We start from the raw sequence: 15,442 nt of genomic DNA on the forward strand, positions 1-15,442 counted from the left end.
TCCATGTTGCTTTCTGTGCTTTTCAAGACAGGGTGCATCGGCCTGTTGTGATGGTGTGACCATGGGGCTCTCAGCGGCTCCTTTTTCCCCAGGAAAGATGGAGGCAGATCTCTGAGTCGCCCCCTCTCCAGTACCCACTTTCTCTATTTTACTCCAGATTGCCTGTGTGTAGCTGTAGAATCTCTTCTAGGAAAACTTGATCCCTGTCTCTGCTTTCTTGTTTGTCACAGGACAATTTTTAATTAATTTTAAAGAAAATGTAGTCCATTGAAATTTTTCACATCTCTGCTAGTTAAGACCATTGGTGGAGATTAATGTATATGTAACACACTCATGGGGGGGGGGGGGGGGGGGGGGGGGGGGGGGGGGGGGGGGGGGTCCTATATAGAATAAAAGCTTATATTTTTAAAATTTATGCTATGCATATATTAGTTACACTGGCTTTTAAAGAAATGGGAGGGGCTCCTGGGTGGCTCAGTCAGTTAAGCATCTGACTTCAGCTCAGGTCATGATCTCCCAGTTCGTGGGTTCAAGCCCCACATCAGGCTCTGTGGTGACAGCTCAGAGCCTAGAGCCTGCTTGGATTCTGTGTCTCCCTCTCTGTCTCCCCTCCCCTGCTCTTGCTCTGTCTGTCTGTCTCTCTCAAAAATAAAACAGCATTGAAAAATAAAATAAAGAAATGGGATATTTTGATACCTAATGTGTATTGAATCAAGTGCTGAGAATATTGGTTATGTTGCATGATTTTAAACTTCTTTTTGAAACATGAAATCATCTTTTACTAAAATAAAAGATGTCAGGAATAATGAAATCCTCCAAGTTCTATGTAGGCAAAGCAGACAATTTTAGAAATTACTGAGAAACTTACCTTGTTCTAAAACTATAGTGGATACTCATAGGGGCAAGGGGTGGGGGCGCATGGACCACCCCAGGTTTGAGGGTTTGCTAGGACTAGCATGTGGTCCTGCTCGCCTCATGACTGCTATTTGTTGCAGCAAAAGCAAAATCAGCAAAAAAGGGAGATATGCACTGAGCAAAGTCTGGTGGGAACCAGGCTCACGTTCCAAGAGTCCTCTCCCAGTGGAGCCACACAGGACAGGCTTCATTCCTCCAGCACCAAACAGTGACAACACTGTGAAATGCTGTCTTGTAGGAAAGCTTACTGGGGACTCAGTGTCCAGGGATTTTCCTGGCTACTGGCCACATAGGCACCCTCTGCCTGACACATCCCCAGATTCCAGACTCCCAGACGGAAAGTAGGTGTTCAGCATAGACAGCCTTGCTTCTGCAGTACAGGCACAGTAACCCATCCCAAACAGTTCTGGGAATGGGGGAAGCCCTCCCCAAATCCAAGTGTCCAGCTGCCAGCCGGGGACCAACCCGCTGTTAGGCCTTTCTAAAGATAGCCCTCGTAGGCCGGCTTTGTTGCCCTCTTCTGCACAGGACCGCAGGGTGTTCTCATGGGAAAGGAAGTAAAGAGATGAAGGGAGGGAGTCAAAACAAAGCCATTTTCAAGTTGCTTCTGGATCTCTGGCTAAATTGGCCTAGTTTATTCATGTACATCAAGATGACTGGTTCTGAAATTCAGAAGTAAGGAAGTAAAAATGATTGCCCTTCAATATATTTCTTAATTGATATAAAACTCATAGATGAAGAAGATTTTATTCATACTTTTTACAGGGAGCCAGGCCTGCAGTCAGAGAAACCACCGACTTTGCAAGCAGTTTTTTACTTTACGTATAAAACAGTCTCTTGGCATCTGTGAACTTCACCTTCAGCTATTTAGGAGCAACCCCAAAGCCCATGAGGTGCCAATTGGTAATTGTTCTGAGATGTAAATGTGAATCAAACCCCATAGCCTCAGGGCGCCTGGGTGACTCAAGTCAGTTAAGCTTCCAACTCAGAACAGATCAAGATCTCCCAGTTTGTGAGTTCAAGCCCTGTGCCATGCTCTGTGATGACAGCTCAGAGTCTGGAGCCTGTTTCGGATTCTGTATCTCCTCTCTTTCTGCCCTCCCCACTTGCATCCCCTCTCTCTCTCTCTCTCACTCTCAAAAGTAAATAAACATTAAAAAAAAATTTAAATATGTATTGCTGGGGCACCTGGGTGGCTCAGTTTAAGCATCTGACTTCAGCTCAGGTCATGACCTCCCAGTTTGTGAGTTCAAGCCCTACATAGGGCTCTGTGCTGACAGCTCAGAGCCTGGATTCGGTTTCAGATTCATTCTCTCTCTCTCTCTCTCTCTCTCTCTCTCTCTCTTTCTCTCTCTTTCTCTCTCTTTCTTTCTCTTTCTTTCTCTCTCTCTTTCTTTCTCTCTCTCTCTTTCTCTCTCTCTCTCTCTCTCTCTCTTTCTCTTTCTCTCTCTCTCTCTCTGTGCCCCTCTGCCCCTTCCCCACTATGCACTCGCTCTCTCCCTCCCCCCCAAAAAAATAATAAACAAACAAACAAACAAAAGCACCAAAACCTCTATAGGCAGTCATCACTAGGCTGCCTAGTGAACCTACTGCCCAACCTCTGCATTTTAATACTATTTATTCTTATAATTGCAGCAAGACTCACCTGCTAGTGCTGGTGATGCAAGTAAAATGTTCTAGGAAGGTAGCCAGAAAACAGAATGTTTGGATAAACTAAAGAGTGGAATTTGACAGTCTTCCAGATCCACGACATCCTAATACCATTTGGAAACAAGAAAACAGGGTTCAGGCAATGCACTCAGGGAGTGTCCCTCTAATACAGGTTGCTCGTTAAGCGAGCAAACAAATGAAAAGTGATGGCTAATTCACGTAAGGATGGGCGCAGGAAAACATGGCTGCTGACTTCGGGAAGAAAGCCAGAAGCATGTACACCTGATTCTCTGAAAGTCTCAAAATCTTCAGAGAGGCCAAGGCTTCAGGGTTTCTTTTGCATAGGCATTTCATTTATTTTTATTTTACCAGGTTGTAAGTGCCTCGCTTTATATAGATTTTTGAGTCTAAATATTCCAGGGTTATAGCTGATTTTTTCAGTGATTCTACCGAACTTCCTCCAGGAGAACAGCAGTCCACTAGTGGGTGTTTCCCCCCAAATACAAAAACATCCCTATGTCTACTGTGGCATTATTTACAATAACCAAGAGATGGAAGCAGCCCAGTGGCCATCAATAGATGAATGCATAAAGAAGATGTGGTATATATGTATGTGTACACATGCACACACATGGACAATGGAATACTACTCAGCCACAAAGAAATAATAAAATCTTGTCATTTGTAGCAACATGAATGGAGCTACAGAGTATAATGGCAGGAGAAATAAGTCACAAATACTGTATGATTTCACTCATGTGGACTTTAAGAAACAAGCAAAGGAAAAAGAGAGACAAACCAAGAAACAGACTCTTAGCTACAGAGAACAAACTGATGGTTGCCTGAGGGGAGGTGGGCAGGGGGGATGGGTGGAATAGATGATGGGGAGTAAGGAGAGTACTTGTCCTGATGAGCACTGGATAATTTATGGAAGTGTTGAATCACTATATTGTACGCCTGAAACGAATCTAACACTGTATGTTAACTACACTGGAATTAAAAATTAAAAGAAAAAACAACCCAGCTCCACTGCCCATGGATGTGGTTTGCATAAACTGGAAGTATAATATATATGCACTTCTTTCTTGTTTTATGCAGTTTTTTTTTAAACAAATTATTTTATTCATCGTCATGACAGTAACCTGAGAACTCTGGTACCTAGTGTTTCTTTCATTAGTACCTTAAAAGAGTTGACTGATAATGGCATGAGATGTTTCAAAGAACACTGTCAGGTAAATAAGTACCTTCCTCACTGCCCCTTATGCTATTTGCAAATAGAAACCTTACCTTGCCTCAGACTTTAGCAGAACAGACGTCTGTAAGTGACCTGTAAGTACCATCTCTTGGAAGATATATAGGACCTACTGCCGAATACCTGCACAGGTGGCCGTTGCCCTGAGCGATCTTTTGTTCTCTCTCTCTCTCTTTTTTTTTTAAACTCTACAGCTAGCTAGCGTGTATCTACTGAATTTCTTCCTTTTTGGGACACAGAGAGGACACCGAGAATATTCAGCATTAGGATGATAACCCGTACAACATTTCTTAACACTGTCTTTCAGTTAGCTGTTTCCCTACCAGTTAACTTTTGCCACTGCCCTTCGTCGTCGTTGGCTGCACTTCACCGCTATGTGGTTGATACTCATTTTTACTAAGTAACCACTCAGCAGTTCTTACTGAAGTACAATTTATATACTTATTCTCAAGATTCATTTTCTTTGAAATAAAACACAGTATTTGAAACACCTCGATACCTGTCAGCATTTACCTTTTTTCAAATGTAATTGACAGAGGGATTAGTGGAAATTCAAAGTGATTTTTAATTTTGCAAAGATACTGGTTGCTTAAGACCTTGTATTAACCTAGGTAGGCATGTGCTCACTGCGGTATCCCTTATTTATTTGGTGGACGTAGATGAAAGTGAATTATTGTAAAGATGAAGACATCTAAAAGGTATTTCTTAATAGAATAAACTTAAAATTGCTAGATTTCATGTCTTTTGTCACTAAAGAATTCAAATAGTAGGAATGTTGCTCTGAAAAGAAATTTTTTAAGTTTATTTCTTTATTTGAGAGAGGCAGAGACAGCACAAGCGGGGAAGGGGTAGAGAGAGAGAGGGAGAGAGAACCCCAAGCAGTCTCCGTGCTGCCAGCACAGATCCCGACATAGGGCTCAAACTCACGAAACTGTGAGATCATGACCTGAGCCAAAACCAAGAGTTGGATGCTTAATCGACTGGGCCACCCAGGTGCCCCTGAAAAAAATTCTTTATTCTTTTTTTATATTCTCATTTAAGCTGATACTTTCTCATTTCATCTCATGTTATATGTTAATATCCTTGTGAATCAGTATACTTAGATAATATTAGTGCTCTGTGTTAACTGTATTATTCTTTTTCCTCCTCTTTAAGACTCAATGATGAGGCACGGCGGCTCATTGCTGAATTGGGGAGTACCTCTATTACTAATCTTGGTTTTAGAGACAACTGGGTCTTCTGTGGTGGGAAAGGCATCAAGACGAAAAGCCCCTTTGAACAGGTTAGTCTTAGACTTTCAAAATTAATGGACAAAAGTAAACTGTGAAACTATACAGTGCATATTCCTATCCCAATTATTTGAAACTTAGACAAAGCAGCCATTAAATATGTTCATATTATTTTTCATAAGTTCTTGGTAATCAGTTATTTGAAATAACCATGGCACTGTTTTAAAACCAAAATTTAAAAACAGTCCTATTCTGCATGGAAAACTGTTTCCTATATGACAGTGCATTGGCATATCAGTGCTTTTATCAGGACCATTGGGAAGAATCGATTACTAAGGATTTTAATCGAGCTTTTGATATTATAATCAGTTAAGTTTAGAAATACATTAGAACTTAGAAGAACGTAAACTTCACTTTTTGACTAACAGGTGATCCTTTAGAAAACTTGTGCGATGTTTTGTTCTTTTGGCTATTTGAAGGCCTGCTAGGCCCCAAGGGTGGCTCATTGACTATCTGGAACAGTAATTGGTGTGCACGCATCACTGACATGAGTGTTACTGAAATGAGTGCACTGAAGTATGTTCCTGTAGAGCAGTGGTTCATAACGGTCTTTAACCCTGTGTCCTACTATTGTATTCCAACAGCACATCAAGAACAATAAGGACACAAACAAGTACGAAGGATGGCCCGAAGTTGTCGAGATGGAAGGATGCATCCCCCAGAAGCAAGACTGATGTAGAGGAAGTTGAAGGAGACGCACTTTCATTATTAGTGGCAGAGCTGTGACAGAGGAGCTATGTGTAAATACTTTAAGAGCATGCAGCCATCTCGGTGTGTGCATGAGCATTATCCCTTTTGATATCAGGATTATTTATTGCTAACGTAAATAGATGCCTTTGTAAATAGTCATCATAATGAGCAAATCACTGAACCATTTCTAAGCACATTTCCATAATAATAGTACAGTGGTTAGACTGCTCCAGTAATGACATCCTTTAATTCTAAAAGCATACCCGATGGATAACTGAACCGATTGTGAAAAATATATTGATATGTATACTGGTTGCTGTGAAAACCTACCATGGAATAATTTGGATTTTAGGGAGGAGACTTTGTTTTCTTTTATACACATATATACATACATGTATATATGTATGTATATATGTATGTATATATATTGCTTTTTAATGATAGTATCTTTTAAATTAAAAAGATATTTGGCTAGTTGTGTGTGTAATGTTACTTTACAGTCTCTCTGCTCTTTTTCCTTAGTCTTTCTCTTCTCTTCCCAAAAAACCTAGAAATAAATGAAAACCTGTATCAGATACGTGAAAAGCACAACAGAATTCTTTTTTTTAATGTACACAGTAAAAAAGTAAATATGTAAATGTAGATGGTATTCAGGATTGTAGTTTGCTGGATTTCGTGTTAGCGGTGTGAATAACGACTTCGCAGAAGCTGCTTAGAGTGAGGCTGGGGGTGGCAGCCCCACGGAACTAGGGAAGCTGGCTGCGTCCCTTCCCTGTCCCAAGCAGGTAGTGCGGGACAGCCATGGCAGTATATTTAGAGCAACACTGGCATAGATTTCCCTATTGAACTGTTGTCAGCATTGACCATGCGGTTTAGAAAAAGGCACACTTTAATATCACAGTTATTTTGATGGTCAACCAAGAAATAATTCTGTATTTACTTCATCTAACTTCATAATAGCAGTTTTGCCTGAAGATATAAGGACTTAGAAAAGTCGTAATTACTGAGTGGAGTGATACCATTTAAAAAATAATTTTATTGGACCTCAGATGACTTCATACCCAATTCTACATAAAATTTTGTTAACTTGAGATGTTAACTAAATGATTCAATTGTGTGTGTGTGTGTGTGTGTGTGTGTGTGTGTGTGTGTGGATACACACACACACACACACACACACTTTAAGGGCGTTAAATACCTATTGTGCATGAAATATCTTAAACTGGAACATAAATTAATGATCAAACTTCTATTCACAATAAAAGGCAACACTTAAATTTTGAATATAATTTTAGATGACTTGTATAAAAAAACTAAAGGCAGTATTTTTATTTTGCTTTAAGCCAACTTGGAGACTATTAGCTATTTCTTAAATATTAATGAGCTTTGGGGTACTGGTTCTTCTCAAACTGAATGTAATTCAAGAATAAATGCACCTTATACGTTTATAGAATTTTTGTAAACTTTTCAGATTTCTGGTGCTCATATGCAAAATCACATTCAGCATGTATATTTTGACATTTAAAATACTTCCCTAGATTATGTCAATTAAAAGAATAGCTCTTTTCCAGTTCCAGGGATGGTGAATTGATGTTGCATTTTTTGCATTGTTGGGTTTTGTTGTATTATCTGGCCAAATAACATACCTACAAAACTTCACATTAGTGTTTGTCCAGCGTTTATTGTACTGCTCAACATGGAACGTTTAAGACGTTCCTATGCTTAAACTCACTGATATCCTCAGGATATACATATAGAATTTAAGTACTCAGATGGCAAGACATCCCTTTCGAGGTGAAAAGCATAAGATGGTATCTTCGTGAAGCTGTACAGAATGTCAGAAGGAGGGATGAAGATTGGTTCTGTGGCAGTTTCGGTTCTGTGGCAGTTTCGGTGGAGTTTGCTTTTGCTTCAGTTCATGTATAGATGGTGCCAACTTTAGAAGCAATAATTCTCCCACATTTCATTTTCAGATCTCTTGTAAAAGTCTGCATTGTAAATGTAACTATGTTCATTTGATGTTGAGAATTTTCTTTATTAAAATCAGAAATTTGGCATTGACGTTTTGGTGTATTAAATGGTGTATGAGGACTTTGGGATGCATACTTTTTATTTGAAATCACAAATTTTTGTTTTCCAGAACAAGTGTGTTATAGTATGCCTATTAAAATTAAGCTAAGACTGTAGGAAAATAAGTGATATTTGGGAAATTAAAGAAAAATTGAGCCAGAGTCTTTATATTCCTGACTTTAAATTGATTAAAGTTCGTCAGTGTTCTGTCTACGTTTTGTATTTGTTTCAAAATGAATCAGCTAATATTTTATTATGCCAGATGAAACTCAAAGCATTTAGCCTGTATTGCACTTCATACTTTAACAGTTTTTACAATTCTCATTTGAACCCCTCCCCAAAAGATGATAGTTCAGTTGCCATACCCCATTTTTAACTGAAGGAATGAGAAATGTGCTGTACTCAGTTAGAATATGAAGAGTAGAAATGCATGTAGAATACTTTTTAAAATGAATAGACAAGGAACAGTTGCTCATGTTGATCAGGGAAAAGATTTCCTGCTTTACCCTCCTCAGCGAGGCCTCGGACAGCAGTCAGTACATGTAAGTTAAGAACTGCAGAGTAACGTACCAGATTTTACCTTCACTTTTTAAAAAAAAAAAAAGTTTATTTAAAAAAATTTTTTTAATGTTTATTTATTTTGAGGCAGAGAGAGAGTCCAAGCAGGGGAGGGGCAGAGGGAGAGGGAGACACAGGATCGGAAGCAGGCTCCAGGCTCCAAGCTGTCAGCACAGAACCCGATGCGAGGCTCGAACCCACAGACTGCGAGATCATGACCTGAGCCGAAGTCGGATGCTTAACCGACTGAGCCACCCAGTCGCCCCTGTTTTATTTTTGAGAGAGAGAGAGAGAGTGTGTGTGTGTGTGTGTGTGTGTGTGTGCGCGAAGCAGAGGAGGAGTAGAGAGAGGCAGAGAGAGAATCCCAAGCAGGCTCCAAGCTGACAGCCGTGAGCCTGACACGGGGCTCAAACTCACACACTGTGACATTATGACCTGAGCCAAAGTCGGATACTCAACTGACTGAGCCACCCAGGTGCCCCAGATTTTACCTTTTTTAAAGCACCCCTTAGAATTTTGCTGCCTCTTCCCAGCTTGATCTTTCTGTCGCATACTTGGTTTTTGATTGTCACGTGATGATAGTTAATCCCAATTCCCCTCAAAGCTCCCGTAATCTCACTACTGTCCTACCTCTGGTCTCTCCTCTCCCGCACCCCCGTTCTTGAGGTTCCTGTCAAATCAAGGCCAGCTAGAGCGAAAAGCAGGCCTGCCTGGCTTGGGAGTGGCAGTCTTGTTAGGCAGCTTGAAGGAGCGTGGGGAACGCCTTCCAGGAACCTAGGAGACTTCTTCCACCAGAACCTTCCTGCAATCCAGTGAGGGTGCAGACAAACCTGAGGGCAGCTATATTAAGGAAATGCTTTCAACACTAGGATGTCGCTTCCAGAAAGGAAAAGGGACTGGCTGATCCTTCAATTAGAGTCAGAAGAAAGGCTTCTGGGCTTTGTTGCCTAGGCAGTTTATAAGCAAACTTACTACAAAGACCGTCTTCCCAGTGGAGCTAGTTCACTGGCGCAACTCGCTGCCATCACTAACCTCGCTGTTTAGGGGCGCCTGGCTAACTCATTCGACAGAGCATGCAGCTCTTGATCTTGGGGTCTGTGAGCTGGAGCCTCACGTTGGGTGTAGAGATTACTTAGCAAACAAAACAAAACTCACTGTTCACCTCCACGTAAAGTCTGCCCATCCCTGGAGTGCACCGAACATTGAAAGAAGTTGAGACTGAATTGGTAAAAGAAGGGCGCGTGGGTAGCTCAGTCGGTTAAGCGTCTGACTTAGGCTCAGGTCATGATCTCGAGGTTTGTGAGTTTAAGCCCCCCGTGGGGCTCTGTGCTGACAGCTCGGAGCCTGCTTCGGATTCTGTCTGTGCCCCTCCCCTGCTTGCACTCTGTCTCTCAAAAAAATAAATAAACATTCAAAAAAAATTTAAATTGGTAAAAGATAGTCCTATTGGGAAAAATAATTTATGAAACTGCAGTCTCCTAATGTTTCGTGTAATCAGCCCGCATTTATTTGACTTGATCACCAGAGAGGAAAGGGTCCTAAAACCTTAAAGAGGAGTGAATTCTGTGACGGAGGGAGTGTAGCATACTGGTGAAGAGTACAGACTTGCCTGAGTATGTGTCTCTACTTCATTGCTGACTACATGGGGAACTTGAGAAAGTCTGTATCCTCACTATTATAAGGTAGGCATAATACCACGTGTTTGTGGTGCCTGCCCGAGTGCCCGGTACGCACTAAATGCAACTGCTGGTATTGTCCTTATTATTGACTGTGTCTCTTGCAGCTAAGAGTGTTCTGGTCAAAGAGAAAAGCCAGCCTCCCTAAGCTTCCCAATCCCATCTTGCCGAACACTGCGTACGGTCCCAATGTTTGTGTCCAGCTACCCCTCTTCCCTGCCCCTATTATCCGGTTGTTGAAACCTAATCTCCAATGTAACGGTAATTTGGAGGTGAGAACCCTGAGAGATGATTAGGTCAGAAGAGTAGAGCCCTCACTGGGGGTAGAGCCCTTATGAAAGAGACCCTAGAGAGCTCCCTGGCCCCTTCTGCCGTGTGAGGACACAGCAAGAAAACACATGAACCAAAAAGCAGGTCTTTATAAGACACCAAATCTGATCTTGGACTTCCCAGCCTCTAGAACTGCGAGAACGGAATTTCTGTTGTTTATAAGCCAACCCCGTCTGTGGTGTTTTGTTATAGCGCCCCGAATGGACTGAGACACCAAGCCAGAAAGGAGCCGTTGAACGACTTGGATAGTAAGGTCATGAGAGAGGACACAGCTCTTCACCCGAGCTCCTCCTTGACCTCGGCCTCCGATTATGTATCACCTGTTCTTTCATTCAGTCTGCACTGACACCAAACCGTATCTCATATGCAGAATCCAGGCTTTTGTGGATCTCCAGGGAGCCGGCAACTCAAATGATCACATGATCTAGTTGCACTTGCTGTCCCGTCTGGAGGGGAAGGTAGGGGAAAGCGTGTGACTTAGCCAGAGGCTGATTCCTTTCTGTGGTGGCAGCTGGCAGATGAGCCTCGTGGGGGAGCGCTCTGCTGCAGCCCCAGTCCAGGAGAGCCCAGAACAAAAGACCCGGAGCCCTGCTCCTAACCTGCTACCTAACCATCTAACTCCTGCTGAGGGCAAGGGGGGACCCAGCTGGCACCCTCTTGCACACCAGCATTTGCTTCTTGTTCAGAAGGCCCGTGGACGTTCTTACCCACTAGCGAGTGTTGCCTGGGCAGGAGAGGAATGCCTTGAATGGATTTTGAGACGCCTTTTGCTTTCTGAGACCTTTTTCCTTATAATAGTAAACTCATTATTTGAACTTTATGCATTTGACTTTCGAACATTTTTTCCGCGATGCGTTGTGCCTTCGTGTGCTGTCGCTGCTGCTTCGACCTGGCCTACTCGGGTGGACACGCTCAATACGGGGGCTGCTGAATCCCCTGCCAAGGCTTCTTAACCTCGGTGTCACCAGCGGAATGGTGAATGGAACTGCCCTGTTTTCTGTAGGTATACCGCTCAAAGCTGAGGAGAGTACACGCTGACCTCTGGAAATCAGGTTTTAGTGACGAGCCCAGTCTGAGTCTGAGAAGTTCTATCCTAAAACTTAACGTGAATTTTTTGGTTTATTTTATCATTTACTCAGATGTTCGTTTTAACATAGAAATCTTTTCAATTATTTCAAGTTTCAGCCTCTAAAAATGGTTAGCTTCTGCATACCCCGTGTGCCAGGAGTCAGACTGGAGAAGTGCTGTGCGCAGTATGTGACCAGAAGAGAAATGAACCCTGAGGAGAATGTCTTGCGAGTCTGAGCTCTGACCAGAGGAGAGATGTAGAAGCAAATGGTGCCGAAAGCTATAGTTAGAAGTACGTTTTTCAGTCGGTGGAGAAGGCAGTGGCGCCTGAGAGTTGCTGTTCTCAGAGGTAGGAGAGGTGGGAGAGTCGGCAGGTGGGGATTTCCTGAGGTCTGAGGAGCAAGCACCCGGCCCTCAGTCCTGGTGCCTCTTCCCAGGGGAATGCAGACAGCCCTCGCTGGCTTTCTGTTCTCCCTGAGGGAGAGGACCTAAGGTTTAACATCAGTAAATGAGCTTGTACTCCTAAAGAAATCTGAGACTTTTGTAGCATTTACGTATTTGAGAGAGAGAGAGAGAGTGTGGGTGTGTGAGTGGGAGAGGGGCAGAGAGAGAGGGAGAGAGAGAATCCCAAGCAGGGGGCTTAATCTCAGGAACCATGAGATCATGACCTGAGGCAAAACCAAGAGTCAGATGCTTAACTGACTGAGCCACACAGGTGCCCTGGAATCTAAAACTTCTGACCCAGGAATGAGGTTGGAAGCCAATTCTTGTGGAACTAGTAACACCTTGCAAGGGAATGTTAACATTCTCTTAACGGAAATAATCTGTTTGGAGGAAGTTCCCTATAATTCTACAGAACTGTGTCAGACACGGATACAATACAGTTGTGACAATCAACGTTTTAAGGCTGTAGTTCTCTAGTCAGCAAAGTTCAAAGTAGTTTCTCAAGAAATGATATATTGAGCACCTGGGGGAAAGAACAAGTGTTCAAGCCAGCAAAAGGAGAGAATTTCTCATTCTGAGTAGTGAAATTTATCTTTCAGCTTGTAAAATTATTTAGCCCATGCCCATTAAATAGAGGGCATGTTAAAGAGGCTTTATCACATTCACTTTTTCAGTTTTTCCATTTTGCTGGCTTGCCTTGGATGAAGCCGTAAGGAACAAACATTGGTAGTCTGCCGGGGAGTTTGAGATGAAGCATTTGCAAAGAACAGAACCTTAAACTTACATAATGTTATATGTCAACTATATCCCAGGAAAGCTGGGGGGAAAATAGAAACAATACAACTTACCAAAAAAAAAAAAAAAAAAAAACCAAAAAAAAAAAAAATCTTTTTTTTTTAAAAAAGAAATGTCAGGATTATGTACTAGGAACAAACAGGTAATTACTAACTTTACATTTTGTATATATACACCTGTAACTCATGCAGAATTTGAGGTGTACTTAAATGTGCGGTTAAATTTGGCGATACTCCTCTCTTGTCAAAGAACAATAGGGGCTACAAGGGGCCACCCTCCTGCTTCTTGGCTAAACATGGCCGACTGGGTATGGGCATGATCACAGGGGCTTGATTGTTACTAGCGTACATAAGGGAAGGCTCCTTGGCCTGTATTGAGGGGAGCCTCTCCGAGGGTTCAGAACAGCAGTTAACAGAGGGGAACAGGCAGCGCTATAGCCACCATTCACACACCAATCAGATGCTTTCACTTAACTCTGCAAATTAAAAAGTCACATACGAAACTGCAGTTTGTGTTGACTTGGTCCACATTTATTATTACTTTCCCTTTACAATCAGTGGGAGAGGCCGCTTTTTCAATCCTGATTTTGTTTCAAGAGGTTTTAATCATGCAAACCACCTCTAGTGGTTTTCCTTTGGATGTGAATGTAAATCGTTACCAATGGTACATTTCATCCGTGTATTAAAAATGACACCTTATGTAACAATTGGCTGTAAGCACAACAATAAAAAGGATGTAAGTATTTATTTAACGTCGCACTAAATTAGTTTGATCTTCACCCCCAGTCATTTCCTTTTGGAATGATTGTTAGGCTCTTGCATAATCCGACTGTTAGCCCACACTGGGATCTAAAATAGCAGGCAGTTTAAATCACTTAGAGCTTAGAAATCAAGAGGCAGTGTCTTTTCATTCTATTTCATGGTGAATTCTAAGCTCTCAGTTCTTCCATCATCTAACTACTGCTCCTCAATCAAGTTTATATAGCCAAACCATGAAGGAACATCCTGTAATTTTCATTTTATTTACAAAGGCCCCAAACTCTCTAAATGGTATACTGCAAACTCAGTGTGTGACAATTTCGATGCTGTGTGAAGCACATGTTGGTGAAGGGCACAGACTAATACATAGAAGTTACTTAATGCCTGGTACGTAGTAAGTGCTCATTAAGTGTTTGCTATTATTCCCTATTTCAAAGGAAATGAGTCCCTGGTGTACAACCACGTCCCCCTTTCCAGGCTGCGCCACATGCATTTGTCCTTCTCGGCTCACCTCATCATCCTACTCTGAGAAATGCTATGACTTATCACATCTGGTCTATAGTGAAACTGAAATTAAAAAAAAAAAAAAATCAAGGCATCTTAGCCAACTTTCCTTAAGAAGGGCTTGCCCTGAGGAGTATTCCCGGTTCCTGGAGATCAGACTTGAATTTTTCTTCCTTCAAGTCAGCTAAGTGGATTATAGTACTCTGGATCACTAACTAACTGGCTCCAAATGGTTGGTTTCACTCCGCAGTGTCTGGGCACTGCAATGCAATGCAACGCAATGCAACCAGTTCCAACAGCTCATCAAATTGCCTATAAATGAGTATTTTGATGGGAAGCTTTTCTGGTTCCACATTTTAAACTAAGTAGAAACCAGACACACTAGTATTGACAGTGCTTGCGAAAGTCAACGTGTGTTTCTAAAATCTCTACTGTGAATATCACATGATTACAAAGCTGCAAAAACATACAGGGTCATAGCATCTTATATAATTAGATTCTATTTTTACTCTAAATATAGCTATCCTAGTTCTTTAAAAACAAAACGACTATCATCCAGATTGTGAATAAGGAAAGAATGCAGTTGTTTATAGCCAAACAAATTAAAGCGTTTTTTAATGTTTTGCAAGCTACTACTACCAGGGAAATATTTTAATTAGCAAACTTCTTTATCTAGAGGTTATAGATAATGCCATTTGATATGCTTTTCTTGATATCATTTTCAGACAATCATCATTGCCTCTTACCACTGTCTCTATTAAGCATTTCCCAATTTACAAAATAGTTGAACTCCTACGTTGAAAATTAATACACTAGAGCACTTCCCCTCTCCTTTTCCCCTTTCAACATCATAAAGGGCATTTAAACAAAAGAAGGCACTTTGTACCCTATACATAAGTCACAGGGCTTTGTCTGGCTGTGAGCCTGACCCAAGTGCTGCCAGAAAGCTGTTTTCGAAACACATCACTGGAGCTGAAGACATCTAATGTCTGTGCTGCCCAGCACCCAGGTACCATTTAATGTTAACATAACACCCTGGTTTTCCTCTGCGGATTCACCTCTTCCCTCCCTTTTCTCAAGCTACGTGGGTTTAGTCGGAATGAATCACTCACTGCCACTTTCCACCCTGGATCTGATTGCCTTAAGATCATCAGTGTATTTATCCCCTAACCCCAATCTCCAATGCCCATTGTGATTGGTTCCCGGATGGACATATTAACCAATCAGAGCCAATGAGTCTCAGAACTACCTTAGTTGGTCATTTTGTGAAGGAAAAAAAAAATTCCATCTCTCCTATAGAAGCAACCAAGAAGAACCTCTCTCTTTCCTTAGAATGAGTGGTAGGAGAATGTGAGGTTTGGAGGGAGTGTAGCAGCCATTTAGCTAAGAAAAGAGAAGAGCCTGGGGCCCCTGGGGTGGCATGAGGTGGTGAGGGTCCCCCCA

The 15,442-nt window shown here is 41.9% G+C and overlaps 1 protein-coding gene across 2 annotated transcripts in view; it reads left to right on the forward strand.

The window, feature by feature from the left end:
• FAM3C (FAM3 metabolism regulating signaling molecule C) overlaps positions 1 to 7,857 on the forward strand; it is a 64,177-nt gene extending 56,320 nt beyond the window's left edge. For both annotated transcript variants that reach the window (XM_058724472.1, XM_058724471.1), the window contains exons 9-10: positions 4,973 to 5,099; positions 5,691 to 7,857. In XM_058724472.1, coding sequence (XP_058580455.1) covers positions 4,973 to 5,099; positions 5,691 to 5,780 — 217 coding nt within the window. In that variant the 3' untranslated portion in view covers positions 5,781 to 7,857. The remainder of the gene's footprint in view (positions 1 to 4,972; positions 5,100 to 5,690) is intronic.
• Positions 7,858 to 15,442: the final 7,585 nt, after the last annotated feature.

This window comes from Neofelis nebulosa, chromosome 4 (assembly GCF_028018385.1).
Source record: "Neofelis nebulosa isolate mNeoNeb1 chromosome 4, mNeoNeb1.pri, whole genome shotgun sequence".
Taxonomy (NCBI): domain Eukaryota; kingdom Metazoa; phylum Chordata; class Mammalia; order Carnivora; family Felidae; genus Neofelis; species Neofelis nebulosa.